This window comes from Scleropages formosus, chromosome 6 (assembly GCF_900964775.1).
Source record: "Scleropages formosus chromosome 6, fSclFor1.1, whole genome shotgun sequence".
Taxonomy (NCBI): domain Eukaryota; kingdom Metazoa; phylum Chordata; class Actinopteri; order Osteoglossiformes; family Osteoglossidae; genus Scleropages; species Scleropages formosus.
The window spans coordinates 19687038-19706641 of NC_041811.1; the positions used below are offsets into that span (position 1 = coordinate 19687038).

General features: G+C 41.2%; 1 protein-coding gene across 1 annotated transcript in view; it reads right to left on the minus strand.

The window, feature by feature from the left end:
- LOC108925066 (ADP-ribosylation factor-like protein 15) overlaps nt 1-19604 on the minus strand; it is an 89308-nt gene that overhangs the window by 35745 nt on the left and 33959 nt on the right. Inside the window, exons 2-4 of the mRNA XM_018736787.2 lie at nt 16701-16845; nt 15747-15806; nt 11110-11318 (exon numbers count right to left, since the gene is read on the minus strand). Coding sequence (XP_018592303.1) covers nt 11110-11318; nt 15747-15806; nt 16701-16845 — 414 coding nt within the window. The remainder of the gene's footprint in view (nt 1-11109; nt 11319-15746; nt 15807-16700; nt 16846-19604) is intronic.

Genomic DNA, 19604 nt, shown 5'->3' on the forward strand with positions numbered 1-19604 from the left:
CTCACAAACATAACTGCATTATATATATAAATATTCATTGTTTTAAGTGCATTAAGATGCGGGTGTCCTAATTTTAAAACGAATGTACTCTAAAACTGTTTTATTCACATTTATTTAGACAAACAACGATGCGTGTTGATATATTCCTTGGCAAAAATAAAACTATTGTGTGTATTTTTACTCTGCTCTAACCTATTCCTGCACCGTCTTAGTCCATTTAGGCCAAATTAATTAAACATGTAAACCTTAGCTAACACAAAGCATCATGGGCAGACGGTCATCAATCACGCTTGCTTCTCTCCTTCAGGAGGACACCTGCGCTCCAAATGACAGGTGGATCCACTAAATAAAGCCTTGCTTCATGCCAAACTAAACGAGGAGTCAGACTGCACTTTGGCTGGTGTACAAACACTAACTTTCAGGACTTTCGTATCACTGCAGGCAATTTTCGATCAAGGAGTGGCACACCATCCTCACTTTTCACCTTCCCAAGAAAATATTAAAATATCATTTCTGGACCTTAATTCTGATATTGGACTTTGAGCCCAAATAACTGAGGACTACAACAAAACATGATTTTACGTGAGCGTCTGGCTGATGTGCCTAAGAATGAATGTTTGAGTGGCTCCTAGTCGTGCACCTGTGTAGCAGCACACTCCATCGACACAGCTTTTCCACACCACAAAGTTATCACTGTGAACTGAGATAACATACAAACTGATAAGCCTGCACTCGCATTCTGCACTTTTCTCCCTTTTTATCTTATAAATCTAGCGTAAAGCACAAGAAATGTTCTCAAATGTAATGTTTGTCTTTGTGTGGTCTTTTCGTGAGCATTAGCGTGCAGATACTCTTTCTCCTACTCTTTGGATTCCATTTCTGCATGCGTTTCATCGGTCAAAAAGCACAGGCCAGATAAGTAATAAACACAAATAAATACAGCTAATTAAAGGGTGAAAACAGGATATGATGTGGTCATTGTATTTCAAGTGGAGAATATTTTAGCAGTCATGGGGATTGTTTGAAAGTGAATACATTTTTTACCTAATGTAACCGAGCAATGGGACCTTTTATCCACAAAACATGTTGCACAAGTCTCCAACTTAAGAGAATCCAGAGGAAACTGGAAACAGATTTGGTTTCTCAACCCTGTTAAACTTAGCTTATCGGCTGAATTCACTGTACCATAGTAACTACATTTCCAATGAAACTATTTGACCTTCAGAAGGAAACATTGGTAAACGTTTTTTAATTGCTTCTCAGAAGAAACATTTACACACCTCAAAATTAACCCTTCACAATTTAAATGCCCCTCACTTAAACAGCATCAGTGATGCAGATAAAACCTGTGCTATCAAATATACATGATGACTAAAAAAATTAAATGTCAAACACCAGAGCATTCCAAACAATCAATATATGGTGCTTTACAATCTGATGTCATCAGAAGTGATATTTGATATGATTTAACACTAATATGTTCTATTTTAGCACAAGGATAGCAAAGCATGAACATTTATTTTGGAAATGTCCTTTATTTTTAGTTTGGATGTTTCAGATGCAGGCATTAGTGACATTTCTCAGTGATTTCACCTGCACGTATTCTTCTTACACTTTATTTATACCATTTGTAAAATATTCTATGGAATTCTATTCTGTAATCTGAAAGTTCCAGCTTCAAATCTCACTGTTACCCCCTTCGTTGTGGTACTTAACTGATTTGCTGAAGTGTAAGGACACCCTATTGTATAAATGGGAAATTTAAAATGATTTTGTTTTAAGATGTCTCAGAGACAAATTAAAAATAATTCTTTCTGAACATCACCTGTAAAGCAGAATTCCCGTTGTGGACAATGAAGGGATTCTACTTGTACCACTGCTACTGCTACTAAACCCCTGAGAAAAGAAGCGGGAATCTGCGTGACACACAGTGAACTTTTCCACGGGAAGCAGCCTCGGACGAAAGAGAGGGTAAATCAGGCATGTGCAGGAACAAGCCCCTTTCACGGCGACATGTCCGTCTGGCCCTCATCTGAGGTGCATTACTTCCTCTTTAACCCCAGCTCCCTGTCACCCCCCTGCTCCCGGCCGCCCCGCCCGTCTGGTCACCCTCACCCCTACATTACAGCTCATTACACTCCTCTCCACTCAAGTGGAACGAGAGAGGATTCCCCCCAGGAGAGTCGGCCCAGGTCAAATGAGAGATAAAAAAAGACCCTCACACGAGGTCAGGGAGATCAGTGATCAAAAGAAATGTCCAGCACACAGAGACACTTCTCACCCTTTATTTATCAGACCAGATAATAGAGACAAAATACTAAAGGAGTGGATTCTTGAGAGGTGGCATTATCCTGCTGTCACTGGGGACCTAAGTGAAGGGAAAGCGCACACTGGAGAATGGAGTCCTGCTATTCACTGCTACACTTAGATCCAGCACTGAAGGCACCTCTCCCTATTGCAGACCCCTTTCTTCTTTCAGTGGAAGGTTTACCTTGAAGACATTACAGCAGGTCTGAAATGGTTCTCTAAGCTTCCTACCATCATACATAGTTTACTGTTTGTGCGCTGCATGTTCGTATGTGGGCCAGTTTCAACAATATTGGCTCTACAAGGGGCTACCTGGTCTGTCGACTTCTCATGAGTCACAGTCTTTCATCCTTTGACTAAGATTCCTATTAATTTTCTGTATTCCTGAACTTGGGGGGTGGGTGAAAATTCAGCATTTCTAGGTAGTGGTATAACTATGGTAAAGATGATTAACTGGGATCACTCAAACTAGGCTAAAGATACAGTATCAGTCAGAAGTCAGGCTACAGCCACTGGAAACAAGAGGTTTTCGCAGGTCTTCTGCAGCACTCCCCAGAGATGTATGGCACCCGTTGCTTGCTCTTCTGACCAGATCTTCCCATACCAATGTAGCTCATGTTGCCACACACTCCGACTTTTCACGGGTACTGCAGCTGTGTCAAGTAAAAGCACAAGCACTCAAATAAACACTTTTGTTTTCCGGCCTTCTGCCAACTTGGTCTGAGTGATCTCCTCACTGGTTAGACAACAGAATGCTTCAATTAAAGTTATCAGCTTAGTGGGGGATGCATCTTAGTGGGGCCTGCAGCATGTGAAATACTGCTTGTAATGACTACATTATGTCAAAAATCAGGGGGGGAGAAGCATATGATCTATCATGTATCATTTGTGTATCATTTGCCAACGTAATTTTACACGTATGAACCAAAATCTGAATCGTTCTTTCATTCTCAACTGATAAACTGAGCTTCGCTAATCTGAAATATTTGTGGTAGCATCTCTGACAAGAACTGGAATGCAAAAGAACAACAGAATAGGACAATTGTTTCAGTGTAGTTTTTTTTTTTTTTTTTTTTTTTTTTTGCTGAGTGGGCTACACTCCTCTGGAGTGCAGGAGCCAGAAAGCATTGGCTGAACCTATTCAAGATGACTCACCGTTAAGAGCGTGCTCCTCTGAGGACACCTCTAATGACTTATACGGCTTTGTGTTCTGGAAGCCATTCAACGTAGCCCCCCCCCCCCCAAACCCACCCACCCACACACACACACACACACACACACACACACACACACACACCGTTTACCTATGACTGGGGGTCTTCACACAAACTCACTTCAAATAGATAAATGATTCCTAACTAAAAGAAAGGGGTTTTCAGGATTTAAGAGTCTTTGTGGAGAATTTCCAGAAATGTTCCCACAAGGTTAGCACTCTGTCTCTCACACACACAGAGCCAACGTTTTGAGACATGAGAAGATTTCAAAGAAAGGTATATGAAAATATAGAGATGTCTTTGTCAAAAACTTTAATAATTAATGAGTCCTGTAGTAAGGTCGTGAAAGGCTTCCACCTTGAAGATGCAGACCATAATCACTTTTCCCCTTCTCGGAAGGGTTCTGTTTCTTATCTCAGCTGCAGGTATTGCTTCAGTGTTTTCTCAGTGTCTCTGCAGGTTCAAGCACTGCCTAAACCTGTCCAATAAGTCTGTCCACAAGCCTACATGATACGTTCCATGATCGCAGCATCAGAACCTTCTATTAACAGCAAAGACAAATAAGGGCCGGACGACTGGAAAGGCGAAGGTGGCCGGGAAAGCCAAGTGCACTCTGGACAGTGTAAAAGCTTAGCGCAGGCGTCTTCTGCAAGTGTCCCCTCTGTGTGCTGTCACCGCAGCATGCCTCTGAAGGCACTGGGTCACATTTGACACCAGTTTCCACTTCATGTCACAAACCACGGTGTAAAATATGTCACGGCCATACTGCGAGATTATCACACATACGTGGAAAATCTTGGCACTAGAAGTCTGACAATTTTATGTTACATCACCAGACCCCTCTGTGGTGAAAAAACATTAGGGAAACATTATTTCAGTTATCACAATTTCTTTGAATAAGGCTAAAACACTCATTTATTTAGCAGACACTTTTTTCCAAAACGATGCAGAGCTCAGGCTAAACCAACATGCAATTCACAAATACATGAACTTTAGACGCGACTGCTTTACCCGATACAGTTTTTGCTGCAACACACATCACATGAACAGCTACCTACAGAAATGAGTGTGATAGGAAACAGTCACATAGGAAAGATGACCTAACAGATGTGATCCAAATTTGTACAGCTGTTAGATGAGAAAAGAGGCCATTAGAAATAGACAACTTAAGTGCACTACTTAAACACAAAAAACAAGAACTGCATTCAGCACCATTTGACTTCATATTTCATAACTGGTACTCATAAAGCTGCAAACATTCTTTGGATTCTGACAAAAATTAGTGGTGCCAAAGAAAGCAACCAATATTTGTTCGTGTCAAACCACTTACATCATGAGTATAAAAAGAAAATTAACACAGAAAGTGATAATGTTTTGTGGTTGAACACGCACCATCAAATGCATGGTCAAAGTTTAAAAGGATATTTTAAAATAACACACACACAGTAATACATAACACTAAAATATGTGGTTCTCCAGATCAACATATTTACTGCCCACCGAGGATATTTTCCAAGCCAGCTAATTACGATGTTGCAAATCCAGCGCCAAGGGTTAAACCACAGGACCCGACGCCAACTCTGATTTCATCATTGCGCAGTGCAGATGCACAGATTAATTTTAATGCTGAAATGTCAAGTACCCCTTCCCCTCACACACACACCTCAAATCTTCCACATCACTTTATCTCTCTCCCTGCCACACACTCAGAACATCCCCTGTTGTATTACAGGGGTCAACTAAGTGAGATACAATCACCCCTTAGCCATTGGTGGACGATGTTTTTGCACATTGTGTCCCCCAACCCGTCCCCCCCTTCAACTTAATAGAGTCATCTGGACTTTTCCTGTAAGGGAGCCATACTGGCTCACACAAATATTTTGGACCATTTCAACTTAAAGTGCAAGTTCACCATTTTTTGCTGCACCCCCCTTGTTACGGAATCCATTAAACATGGAATCTTATTGACCTTATTTATCCTGTGAATGCACTTAAATGATTCTTACAGCCAAAATAGTCTTCATCATAAAAGTCAAAATGTGTAACACCAGGCAATAAAATGGTCTTTCTCTTAAAGTTTCAAAATTAACACTTAGGCCATGACTTCATCCACTCTAAAATTCACTGTAAATCTATTTGGTGTTAAAAGCACTTCAGGTGATCTCTTATATAAGGATGTTACATAAGAATTTTGAATTACTTAAAAATGAAAATGACGGATCAAAAGTTTCACATATAGACACATGACCATTTAAGTGTTAGAGTCCAGATGTGAAGTAGATTAACTTGTCCTTTAAAAGGAATTATAGTTGGACACCAATGAAACAAAGTTACCAAAATCACACAATTTCTTCAACAATGTTGGAGGCACAATTCACAAGACTGAACAGTTTTTAAAAGCCTGCACTGTACGTTGGTATTAGACCAAAACCACAGTTTTAAGCCAGTTACTATTCTCTCAGTAGAGAACTTTCTTCTACATTCTTACAAATACAGGACATGAAATAGACAAGGCTCAATCAAAAGAGGAATACTGTTTGGAAATGTCTGCCAAGTTGGTGCCCAAAGAAGTGTCATATCGACAAACATCTCCGGCTCTGCTCTGGCTAACATCACAAAACGGATGTTAAAAAAAAAAAAAAAAAAAAATAGCTATACTGGCAAAAAGTGGGTCCAGAGATGGCTTTACAGTCCCTTACAGTCATAATGAATCATACTCCAAAAACTTGAATAAACATTACATGTATGAAACTGATCTTTCTACAGCGTGCTCTAGAAAACCAAAAGTGAAATAAACCAACAGAATTCCGAGTTCTAAACCTCACCAACTCCTAGCACATCTTTACATGTTTTTACATTAGCAACCTACCCTCTGCTTGTTAACTGCAAAACATGATTTGTGCAAAATATTTATACATGGGAACACTGTGGCGCTCGTAGAAACCATCAGTGACAGCTGATCTTTCCACCAGACCTGCCTCATGGTCAGTGGGCGTGGTGACAGATTCCTGACTGTTGGTCAATGGGATTGTGTTTCCTATGGCACCGAGGTGGGGGGATGTGTACAGAGAAGCCGTCTCAGCTTGCCCGTCGGGTGTAACAGGGAGCGGCGGCAGGCGGCACCTCAAGCGCCTGTCCCGCGTCGCGGAAACACCCTGCATTCCTTGCTCCTGCCCGGCACTCCACCTGCCAGGTTTCAGTGCCAAAGCGTCCTCCCCATCCTCCACGCATGCCTTCAGCATGTTGCTCATGCTGCTCACTGGCTCAGCAGGGGCAGCCAGCCCACTTCCCAAAAACATATCCCTCTGGGTCAAAGCTGTCGGCATTGGCAGCCAAACGAGGCCTCTGGGTAAACTTCAGCGTCGCCAACAAAGTCAAGCCCGTCTTGACAGCCTCTTTCCAACAAATGCCACGATGCAAGCCGCCCTGCACTGTGTCTGCCCCTGGGGCAGCATCGCACACTATTGGCGTGAAACCGAGACTACTTTTCGCCCTGTTTCTCCACGTCATTCGGCATAACGATGCAGTGATGACGCGTTATCTGGGCCAACACTGCACACATACACCTTTGCCTTCAGGTGATTTCTCATTAAGCAGTTTCACATGATGTCAAGAACCTCTGGCTGCCAAACAGCGGCTGATTTGCATGGACCACCAGATGCAGCATACTTGTAGAAGCATCATTTCTTGAATTCCATTCAACAGATGAAAACCTAACATTACACACAGAGACATAAAAAAAATAAACAAATATATAGATTTTATGTGAGAGGGTGCAGCTGATGATAGCTTCTTTATTCTGATACACTCAGAGCACATCTACATTTGAGTTTCAGTAATTTCAGAACTTTGTCCAACATACTTAGAAATTTAACAGCAAGGCTTTTATGTCATTAAAATATCACTCACTTTTAAAACATTAACAGTATTGCTTTTCTTTTTCAAAAGTTGTTAGTTTGGTGTGTTGGTTTGGATGTGTTAGTTTGGTGTACTTGTTTGTTTGGTGGGTTCGACATGTTGGTTTGAGTCTTGGTGGTTTGGTGGATTTGTTAGTTTGGTATACCTGTTTGGTGGGTTCAGTGGGTTTGTTGAAGAAGGTAGTTAAGCTTCTTGGTCTCGGGTCATGGAGATGTCTGTTGGCTACGCTGGATGTTTTCTGTGGCTTCATGTTGGTTGGACTGGCTCTTTGTGTGCAGCCGTGGATAAATACGTATGGGGTATAACATCTTGTCCTGTGTATCTTGAATGAATGTTCTTTTCATAAAAACGAACATAACCACATAAGACCAGCTCATCTCAAAAAGTTTCCAGAAGCAAGCTCCCTCAGAGGAGAGGAGAGAAAGTATATGTTATGGACTACACAAAGACTAATTGAGCAATTTAACCTTCTCACATTTTTGACATATATTTATTAAAGCTGTCAATGTCTGAACATGGCCCAGCAAGACAAATGAGAGATGGCCGACTCATCTGGGTCAGAAGTCTCGGCAAGGCCATCGACCACTTCCCAAGGGCCTTGTGTCACACACCACACACTTACCATTTATAATGCATGAAAACCTCCTCCAACCTCCCAGACCCAGAGTAAGTACTCTGCAATGCTCGTTCTTTGTGTGCAATTTTGAATTTACCAGAACAACAGAAGAACGTCAGGCTCGTTTTGCTGTGTGTCGCGTATGCTTGCACCTTCAAAGGGTCACGAGCAGACTATGCCTCACTTTTAGCAGTTCCAAAAGAAGACAAGTGGTGAAGAGAGCTGGTATCATCCGCTGTGGTGAAAACTACTCAGAAACTGGTTTGGAGAAAGCTGAATGTCTTGCGTGAGCCCAAGTGGCAACCCTGTAAGCAGATCTCACGTGTCATCCCAATGTTTGCAAACCGCAACAAGCCAATCCACTTAAGCAAAACAAGCTTAAATAACTAGTGAAACAAATCGCACAGCTGAACAGTAATGCAAAAAACCACTTAATAGCCTGAAATGAGCCAAGACGTAGAAGGTAAGAGGGTAGTTCAACTGGTTTACCTCAAATGACCTGAAGAGGCTTTAACTGGTGGGGATGTGGGAATGCACTGTAGACACATGAAACAGTCAGCTGGAGAACCTGAAGCACTAACTTTACAACTACAGAAAGGAATACACTTCATTTTTCACTCTGCCATTGGTACAGTTTCTCATGGACTATGACTAACAAGAGAAATTTTTATTGTTCGGGTAACCTATCCCATATAGGATGAGAAGCAAAAGGTTGTTCCGTGAATAAATATCCTGGGGAGCAAATAAAGGTGAGAAACCACACTCAACCTTATTTAAAACATTTTTAAAAAAGTAGAACCTGAAAAACTGCCAACGGACCTGAATACCAACAGCTATAGACATGCATTTATAATAGAAATATACAAGTAACTTATCTTGGGTGGAACAGTTGCACAGTGGATAGCACTGGTGCTCCACAGGACCTGGGCTGTGTATTACATCACAGTCGGAATCTGGCTCTGAATGGAGTTTGCATGTTCTCCCAGTGTTCACACTGGTTTTCAAAAGATACTCTGGTTTCCACCCACAGTACTAAGACATTTACCCATCCAGTGTGTACCCTGCTTCCGCGGTCTGTGTTTGAGCTCGCACCACTGCAACCACTAGACAACAGATTACTGACAGTGGATGACTAGCTTGTGTAGCATATTGTATCTAACTGTATTTATGGTTGAACTGTGTTTTTTTTTTTGCTCCAAATAATAAAAAGGTTGCAAATAATTGAGCTCGTGAACTTTTAAAAGATATAACACCACAGTGCATTACAGAGATCCTGTCATCATGACCCCAGGGGGTTAAATGTTCTGCTTAAAACAGAGGCAACCCTGAAAACAGAGTCATACAAAAGACATTGTACATGTGGCCTATTCCTTACAATAACTTCCTAAAGATGCACTGGATAAGAACAACATTTTTGACAGTTACTCTATGCTTCTGTCACAGTCCATGATTCATGTACATGGCTGTGACAAAAAAGGCATCATTAAGCAGATGTCTGCAGAGGATTTCTGCCCGTTTCCAGCCACTGTGTACAAAGAGTTACACTGTAATTGCTACAGCTGTCAGTCCGTGGTTTATGGGAGCAATAGCATGGGAGGTTGTCGCATGTAAGGTCTGACCACAAAAGCAACACTATTGTGGGGAAAATTCAGTGAGTAAAATGTTGTACTTCCGAGACACTTACATACTCTGAATGTAGCTTTTTTTTTTTTACAGAAATTTCATCTTGAAGGATAGGTGCTAAGTGCCATCAAACCCAAGAGGACTCAGTGACCACTTGCATGGGGTTCCAAGGAACATGAGGGTATAGAAGTAGTTTACTGTTGCCTCTCTCTGTGCACATCTTTGACTGAGATGAAACTTGGGGAAAACATACAGACTCCAGACAAGGCTGGATTCCACAGATCCAAAACTACAGTCTAGGAGCTGTGAGGTACCAGCACTACCTACTATTCCATCGTGCGACATCAGTTTGTGGTTATTAATCTCAACTGGGTAGCACACGGATCCTTGTTAGGGATGCGAGCGGTGTGTTGAGTAACATCATTATAAGAGCGCCACTGTTTTCCTCTGCTGGTGTCAACAGCAGGAGGTTTTACAAGAGCCATTCAGGTTAGGTTCCTTCCCCAAGGGTATACCAACAGTCCTCATCCAGCAAACAGGTTAGCAGCCCTTGCTGCCCTACATGCCCACTAATGTGAAGCAGACATCATGATTTGGACCAGGGCAAGACTTCAACAGCACACATTTTAACAAAGCAAGGCAAGTGAACGGCATTACTTGTTAAAACTCTGTCACACACATAGAGATCACCCATTACCAGTTCTTCACTCTTGTGCACTCAAACAGTACACCAGCATGAATGAAGAGGACACTACAAAGCCAAAGTATAAAAAGCAAACAACCTCTACTCATGTGACAAAAAGGGGAGGGCTAAAAACTTAAAACAGCTGTTCACCATAGATGAAGGACCAATAAACATCTCCCTTCACTGTTTTCAGATGAACACAAAACTGGTCCAATTGTTCAAGAGCTAAAGTTTCTGTGCAGTGTATACAGTTAGGGATGGAGCAGATAAATGCACTGTCACGTTAGAGGATGTAGACCTTTCCACCTTGCACCAAAAATACCAGACGTCCTACAGCAAACCCCTCTGTCCTGAACTTAGATGAACCTGGAGCACTACAGAAGCTTTGTGGTCAATCCTTCATACTTCAAGCAAACCGTGGGAGTACTGGAAAGCTTCAGATCACACATGATTAGTATTTACAGTTTTGTGTGTGTGTCTAAACGTTTAATGGTACATGGCTGAGGGTGGGGGAGAGAGGAAAGAGATGAGGATGACGACCTCGGTCCCGCAGTAGCAAAAACACAGACTGTCCCCTCTCACCTCTCCCCCGAATCCAGGCTCCACACAAACACTTGACATGGTGTAAATGTGGGTATGCGTGTGTATCCGTGTGTGAGGGGGCCTTGGGGAGAAGCCCAGTCGTTTGTCAGCAGTGGGAGCGGGCGGTCGTGGAGGGGGTCTCCATATTTGGTGTGGAAAGTTACCTCCTGCACAGAGCGTGCGGCCGGCTTGTCTTGGTGGTTGGCCAGTATGAGGAAGGGGAGTGTGCAGAGCTGGGGGTGCTGCAGGGCAGAGTGGAGCTCGGTCCGCGCCGCCTCCAGGTCCTCCTCTGAGCAAGCGCTGTCCAGGACGAAGATCACCCCCTGGGACCCCTGGTAGTAGCGGCTCCAGTATTTCTTGATAGTGTCAGCTCCTAAAAGATACCCAGGAGTGACATGTCCTAATTTGGACCAGATGCCATTTATTCCATAGCTTTATCCTAACAATGTTATAGTTTTTTGTTATATTGCTTACATGATGCTCCCATCCAAATCAACCTTAAAATGGCGTGACTGTTACGGGGCACCTCCTAGTACTTGAACTGACAACCTTGAAGTTACAAATTTCTAACATTAGCCAACACAAAAGGTTGTGGACCAATATTTTAAACTTGCTTGTTACTGATTTACAAGTTAGAACAAGCTACAAATGTAGTGCATTGGATGCAATTTAAGCGATCTGAACTTCTCAAAGTGAGCAAAAATCTGAATGAAGTAAGGAGGAGATCATTACATTTTTACCCCAAAGCTAATTCCAATCAGGTACAATCACAAGTCTATATTCCAAACATCTGTCATGACTCAGTTTAAATGAACACTGACAACCTCATTCTCAACTCCGTCCGTTTAGTGAAATAACAATAGAGACCAGGGATTTTGGCTTTGCTATTTATTTACTGCCTGGAGCAAATCATCTATCACAATGCTGACCCCACTCTTTTCCAAGCACACTTGTCAGTGTTGTCTCTGCATGAATTATTTACATGATGTCACTGAACCTGGAAATATTCACCATCTAATGATAAATCTATCCCACATCTGATTTTACTTTAGGCAATGATAAGAGCAGCCATAAATGCAATAAATAAAAATTATTCTAAAATGCTTATTGAAAAGTATATCTGCATCTCTTAAACAGTAATTTTCAAACCAAGGGTGGGGGGGGGGGGGGGGGACTATTTTGCAAGATGTTTCCCTGCCACAGTGGTAGATCTCCATACTCCATACATTTCTTGGTGAGGAGTTTTTATGAATCTCAAACTGTATAACTGAGACATACTTCCTAAGTAGAATGTTTATATCCGCAACAACTTTCACCAAGTAAAGTGTTCAGTCGGGGAATCACAATTTCCTGAAGCTACTGAATCAGCTGAATATCGTGATGACTTTAGTAAAGTGCGACGTTTGCCCACCTCTGTTTACACTGGTGAGCAAACGTGAACTCCTTGGTTGGGACATCTATACATCACTGACATTTTTCCAGCTTCTCATTCCTGCCACCTACTGGCTCCGAACAAAATTCCGTAATACTGCCAAAATAACACACATCTCTAAAGTTTCTTCAAAGGTCTTCTTGGGCGGGGGGAAAAAAGTCTTTCTCCTTATACACGGATGGATAGAAACTTTATAGAACCTGAAGGAAACTGCACGAGGTTGCAGAAAAATACACCGAACAAGGTATCTGCAGTAGACATGGAACAGGTGGATATCACGCTCAGGTAACAGTGTGAAAATGAACGAGGTAGTACAGACAGCTCGGCTGGAGAAGCGTACTTCTGGAAAGGTCTCTAGGGACCACAATTAGAGCACTGCAGTACTCTGTCCGAGACCTTGTGACCGAAGAGCGAAGTACACTTTGTCATGACAGGACTGTAAAAAGGTACAAGAGCAAGGAATACTCATGTAACACCAAAATTATTTTTTCACTGACGAGTATTGCAATTCCTGAACAAATGATGAGCTGGTAAAGTGCTGCAAGATATTTAACATCCATTCATACACATCTGAATGATGAACCCAAATGAACCCCCAGAATGCATTGCAAGTTCACATTCTGATCTTAAAGGCATTTCCAGAAAGATGTTGCAATTTTTTTTCAATGACAATTCTTACCTATGACTCAAAGTCAGACACCTGCGACTGCTCAGTTTCACTGTCTCTTCATTAAAAGAGACCTTGACTTTGCTAATAAATCACAACCAGCTGACTACTTTGGTATTCAACAGCTAATCTTTATTATTATTCATGTAATATGAAACTAATCCTTTAATGAGAAAGGAGTTTTAGCAAGCATACCATTAAGTGTGCTGAAATGGGATTCATTTAGCATGAAGCCATAAAGACTGAAGTGTACTAAAGTTTATTTAGAGCAAGGCAATACGAAAATGTACATTAATCATTTCAATATCACACTGAAATATGCTCTATGTACTACATAGGCAGAGGGATTTAACTAACTACTATGCCACCTGCTGCTCTGTACAATAGCCACTGAAGAATATGTAACCAAGATTTACTTTCCTAATCTCAGGCAACTAGGACCAAACAAGTATAAACACAATTTTATACTGACCTCATAATATTAACAATATATTTAAAGGAAAGTGTAGACTGACACATATATTGAGTAATGTACACCTTGCTAATGACATCTGCAGGCCACCAGGGTATTTAACCAGGTCGGAACTGTACAAACATTACATTATGATACAGGTGGTTCGTATTAGCCGGTTGTTTTCAAAATTTGTCTTGATGCTGCGGCTGAGCATTTGGGGTAAAATCACCGTAATATGAGTTTTGCCAAACGAAAGATGAGTGTAGAAGAAAAACAGTTTTTGATTCACTTCCTCTGATCTGGTGCCATAAGCAATCCACAAATCACATTTTGGACACAACGTGAGTACAGTGCCACCCTGGTGGTCTGCCATGATGTGGTGCAAGTGGTTTTACTGGTCACTCACTAATGTCCACAGAATGGAAAGAAGAATAAATACTAAACACCATTTCAAAACAGATTTCCTCTAAACAACCTTCTGGTTATCAGTAATGAGAACCAGAATTACTTGCTTTAGACAACAATGTAGGCCTCGCAGACCTCAAAGGGTATAAAAGCAGTAATTACCCTTCCTGTCATACGATTCACACACTGCAATTTATTACTTCCGGATCCATTATCCTGTGGTTTACGCACATGCATTAGAAGCATATATGAGCACGCAAAGTTCTCTGCTTTTCATTTGCAAGACAAATGCTGCAGTTCAGGTCCCTCACAGAGAGGTAGAGGCTGTCTGCAGGTGCCATGGACCCTTCACTGATGTACTTTAGTTTAGAAGTACCAGATTACTTCACAGCGGTATATGAAGAACCGAGGTTAGACAGGCATGGGCAGCTCTCTGGAAGTTCTATCAGCAATGCCCTGTGGCTTTGGTGTATACAGGAGACACATCAGCAAGGCTGCAAAAGCACAGTCAGGATCCTAAATGTTGACGAATTATGAAAGAAAGGTTCAACTGCTTGAAGCTTCATTGTTTTTGGTGAAGCCTGCCCTTAAGTCATGGCTGGTGAATTCCCTGTGCCTTTCTTCCTTTTCATTTTATTAAAAAATATATACATACACACATACATACAGTTTAATACATAATATATATATTAATACACACAAAGATAATATTCTTGTAATTGCAGTTATTGTGTATAAATCCCTTCATTCTTTACTCATGTGAATAAACAGTTGCACAAGAGGCCGTAGTGAACTAATGCAAACAGTTCTAAAGCCAGGCGAAGGTGCTCAACAGACTTCAGTTGCATCGCTGCAGATCAGTGGAGACAAACCGCGAACAGGTGTATCAATTTCACCGAAACTGAATTACAAGCATTACCAAGCAAATTATGTTTATGTTGTAGCTGTTGTTGTGCATTCTGCAACAGTTCATGAGAACGGCATCTTGGCAAGAGTTTGAAGAGATCGTGTTGTATCCCATCTTGTCCAGCTTAACAACAATTTATAAAATCATTTCAAGAGCTTCGCTGCAAGGCTGCTCAGCAGTAAAAGAAACCACATAAAAATGAATCAGACGACAAAAGAGGGCACATTGTCATGGAACTTGCAGCACAATTCCTTAGCTTTACAAGATTTAAAAGGCATGATGAGTGGTTTCAGAAATCCTGTTTAGGGTAGTTATACATTTCAAGCATTTTTGCTTGTGCCTTCCTTGGTGTGCTGAGGGGGTCTCATCCTTTCAGCTGCACCAACATGCCTTCTACACTACCCTGTATTTTAGTTTACTTTCTACTTTTTTCTCTTCTGCACTGAGGGAATAATAAACTTTTAAAAATACAAACCATGATACGTTACCACTGTTAAACCTAGCCTGTTTTTTATAAGCCATCTTAAATAACCAGCTTGTATTTACACATTCATAGGCATTTGGGAAATTTTAAAATAGCTTTAAAACAAAAGAAAAACTGAAAGGATTAACTCCGCAATATGGGCCCCTGTGCTACAGATAACAATTGCAAATTTTCAAAGATTTCCAAACCTTTTTCAGTTAATTTTAAATTGTGCCTTCGCCATTTCTTAAAATTTCTGCCCGTAGCACAATGAATCCAACCTGTTTTTAGATTCCAGGCCCACAGAAAACAAAGTTATGAATGACTTCCAGTCCCAAACATGTTCACAAGTTGTGGAGTCAGGACATATACCTTCCATATTAAAAGCAAACTGTTAAAAATATATTTCCCTCTATACATCATATGAAAAAGTTTTTTTTTTTTTTTTTTTTAAAACTCAACTTAGAACTTACCCCCAAGTTCCTTTACATTCAGGATGGCATTCTGGAATGGGACAGCTTTGATGCTAAAACCTGAAAAATAAATTTGAATCAGATTAGGTGATTAAGTTATGATTCAGCTTTAAAAAAAAAAAATGTTGTGCCTGAAAAACAGTGAAGGTCACGGTAAATGAAGTCTAGCTCAAGTTTTATGTATTCGTTTTCTGAAAAATATTCTGAAACGTGCTATAGACATTAAGAATAATTTAGTGACATGCTTACCAAGCATTACACCATGCTTTCTGAATTACTCCCATTTGACCATTTTTCACAACCAGTTAATTTCATTACAGTATTTTACTTATGTATAATTCAACTGTGTTGCAGTTTTACATATTTCAGCCTTTACATTCCTGTTACAGTATAAATTAAGTTCTTTTGCATTACTTTGAATTCTAAAACATAATGCTCTCATCTGAGGTGTTTTTAAAAATGTTAAAATAAAGCAGGAGAAAAACCGTAAGTAGTAAGGCGAGTCACTGTGCCACGTAACCTGGAATAGTGCACTTAAAAGTCTTCGGTACTTATTTGTTGTGGTTGTTTAATTTGTAATGTAAAACAACATGTTAAGTTCACTCTTGCCTTTACATCACTGGAGTCATTCAAAATGCAGCAAAATAAATAGTTTTAAACAAACTTTGTTTTTAAAAAAATTCTGATTACAAATTATCCCCCCCTCCAAATAATTGTGTTTTGTGAATTGTACTGAGATATTTAAACAGTATCTTGGATTTGCATATACAAAAAATAGTTTTGGTAATGAAATAAATTAAAGGCTGCAGTATGTTCCTCATAACTCTGAAGCAGTTATAAGTTGGTTAGACCACTAACCAATTTATTGGCAGTGGGGTAATGTAAAAATAAAAAAAGGCTGTGCTTCAGGTTTCATTGCTGCCCTATTGGCTTGTTGAGGAGAGGCTGCCGTACCTGTGGTTGGCACTATGTTGTCGGTGCCTTCACTGCACAGGCGCGAGAGCAGACTGGTCTTTCCGGCACCCGTCAGTCCTATACACACCACATCGTACTCCGGCCGGGGCGGTGGGGGTCCTTTGCAACAAAGTGCTCGGAAACACTGAGCAAAAAAAGAAAAAGAACACACGGTAGTTTAAACCACGGTATCGGTTTAGGGCATGCCTTCAGCTGAAAAGCCATTTGTTGTGTGGCTCGCACAGAGTCATCACTATCCAGGAACTTAATGGCAGTCACTACCAGGGTATCCAACCATATCTGACACTCTTGATTCCTAGTGGGAAATTCCTGTCCATAGGCTACTTCATAGAGAAACTAAGAACATATTTGTCTTTAAAAAAAAAAAAAAAAAAATTATGACAAATATCTAGCACAGCAAAAACTTGTTACTGTTCTCTCTTTGGGTAGGTAAGATATTACATTTGGGAACCTGTTACGACACCACATATTTTCCAGTCTTTTTTCTTATACTGGTATCTATGGCAACAAGCGTTGACAATACAAACAGAACAAATAAGAGTGTACCATATGAAAATTAAAATATTTCATTAACTTAGCAATCCGTCATTTCGTAGAGTAATACCCAGAATACAAAAACCTGTATTCATGTCACATTTTGCGGCAATTTCAGTAATCAAGTTTGCTGACACCAACACTGTGCAGGCTGTTCAGTTTCCCATCTATTCATTGCAGCTGTAAAATTTGCACTCTAGATATGTTTAGGTGGCCGTACACCGGTAACTAATACTATTACCCCACTGCCTGAAACCACAGGAACTCACACCTCAATAAACTAATTATTGGTTGTTGGGTTATCGAATCATCCATTCATTTCCCCAAAAAGCTCATGGGCCTCAGGTGTTTGGTTATTCGCTGACAATACACGCTGGCAGAGGGCCAGAAGAAAGTCTGTGTTTGAACAAATCTGTCTGTGGGTGTCTGTCGTAGCTTAGCAAGAACCGTGGGTTTAATCCTTCATGATTGTGGAATGTCTTAATTCGGTGATTACATAATGCATCTGCTAGCATACTTGTGTTTTTCTAATAAGACACTTTAATGTAAATTGCCAGTTTTATTCACATGTATGGACAAGATGAACACTTTATTATAGTTCTCATCTGCTGCTTTGATAGAAGATTACACAATTCCCTACACAGCGGAATATTTTACCAAAGCAACATAAGTTTTGCAATGGGTGTAACAACTTGGGAGAATAGTCTATTTGGTCCAGCCCTACTCCCTTCTAAATCCATAGTACCCTTTGGCCAGGTAACTTAGCCAGAATTCCTTCAGGAAATAAACACTGTAGAAAACACTGTAGTAACTGGTGAAGTTACTTTGGACAGCATTTGCTAAGCAACAGATTATTAACCATGTATAATTTTCCCCAGATAAGGCCATGTCCATGACCTCCACATTACCTAGTGTCAGTAAGAGCGTCTTCATTATCATCATCACTAGGAAGCCCCAGAATGCAAGGACATATTTGAGCCCCCCCAAGATTAGTGACCCCCCTCCCCTAAGTCAAACCTACATCTCACCATGTATCTGGCATACACAACTTTTGCAGATGCCCCATGTGACTCCTACCCTGACAGTGACCGGTGGGGGCACTTTTCAGCACCCACTATATGATGAAAGTGTCATTTCTATTTCCGGCCCAAGGGCAAGCACCCATACGCTCACCAAGTTTTACAGAGGGCCCAGGGCAGACCCAGCATGGTGGTACCTCACCAAAATGCTACACGAAGTGGCACGCTGGAAGTGGAGGGGGGCCAATGTGGAGAATTCTTGATCCCATCCTGGAACACCGAACTGTTCTTTATGATCACTGGCTCACCCAAGAGTATGAGGGTGTGTATTTTTGTGTATGTATGTGCAAAGGCGAGGACACAGCTGCTCTGAAAATGCCTGGCAGCGGTCACAACAGCCAGGTTTAATATTGGTAAACAGCAGACATTTGAACTGCTGCAATAAGAGTGTGGATGCAATGACTTTCAGAATGGAAAAATATTTTATTAATAAAGCTAATGATTTCAAAGTCTTGGCAAGCCTCTAAACAGAATGTCACATTATTGCTGACCTAAGCACATCCTTTTGACTGGGGGGAGGGCAAGATGGCAGCGTGTGCAGACGCAGCGACTCTGCTCTCCCTCAGAACAGCAGTAGCTTTCAGCGCATATTACTGAAACACCGATACTACTGACACCCCATATTACTGACCTCAGTTAATTTTCACCACTTTCATCCCCTCAGAGACCCTATGCCCCCCAGAGCCCATCGGAACTTCCATCCCACCAACGAGGCAGCATGGGTGGTGGAGGGAAACGGAAGCAGGGATGTGAGCTGGGCCACGTGCGCAGCTAAAGGCTAACCTGTTTCTCACCAACTCCAGCTTCAGATTTGACATTACCTTCATCCCCTCAGAGATCCTATGCCCCCCTCAGTCCCCGAGATCAGAAGCGGATCGGATGAGGGACTCCAGGAAGAGCAGAAGAGGACTGTGCATCTATGTGAACAACAGTCGGTGCAGTAGGTTATACATCCCCCCAACAAGCCAAGGCTACATTAGCATTGGAAAAGCTACATGAAAGAACTTCAACATTTCAGTCTAATTCTTATTATCTATTTATTTACTTAGTGTTCTTTTTCTGTTGCTGTTTTTATGAGAGCTGCCACACATTTCGTTGTATTGAAATTGCATACAATGACAAAGTATCTCATCTCATTAAATGTCAAGGTCATAATAAAGCAAAGTGACAAGGTAGATACAACAGTCTTTGGCAGTTCTCATACCAAAGTGCAAACAGAATGCACAGGTCCAAAACAAACCGATTGAAGCCTCAAAGCGCAGGGATGCAC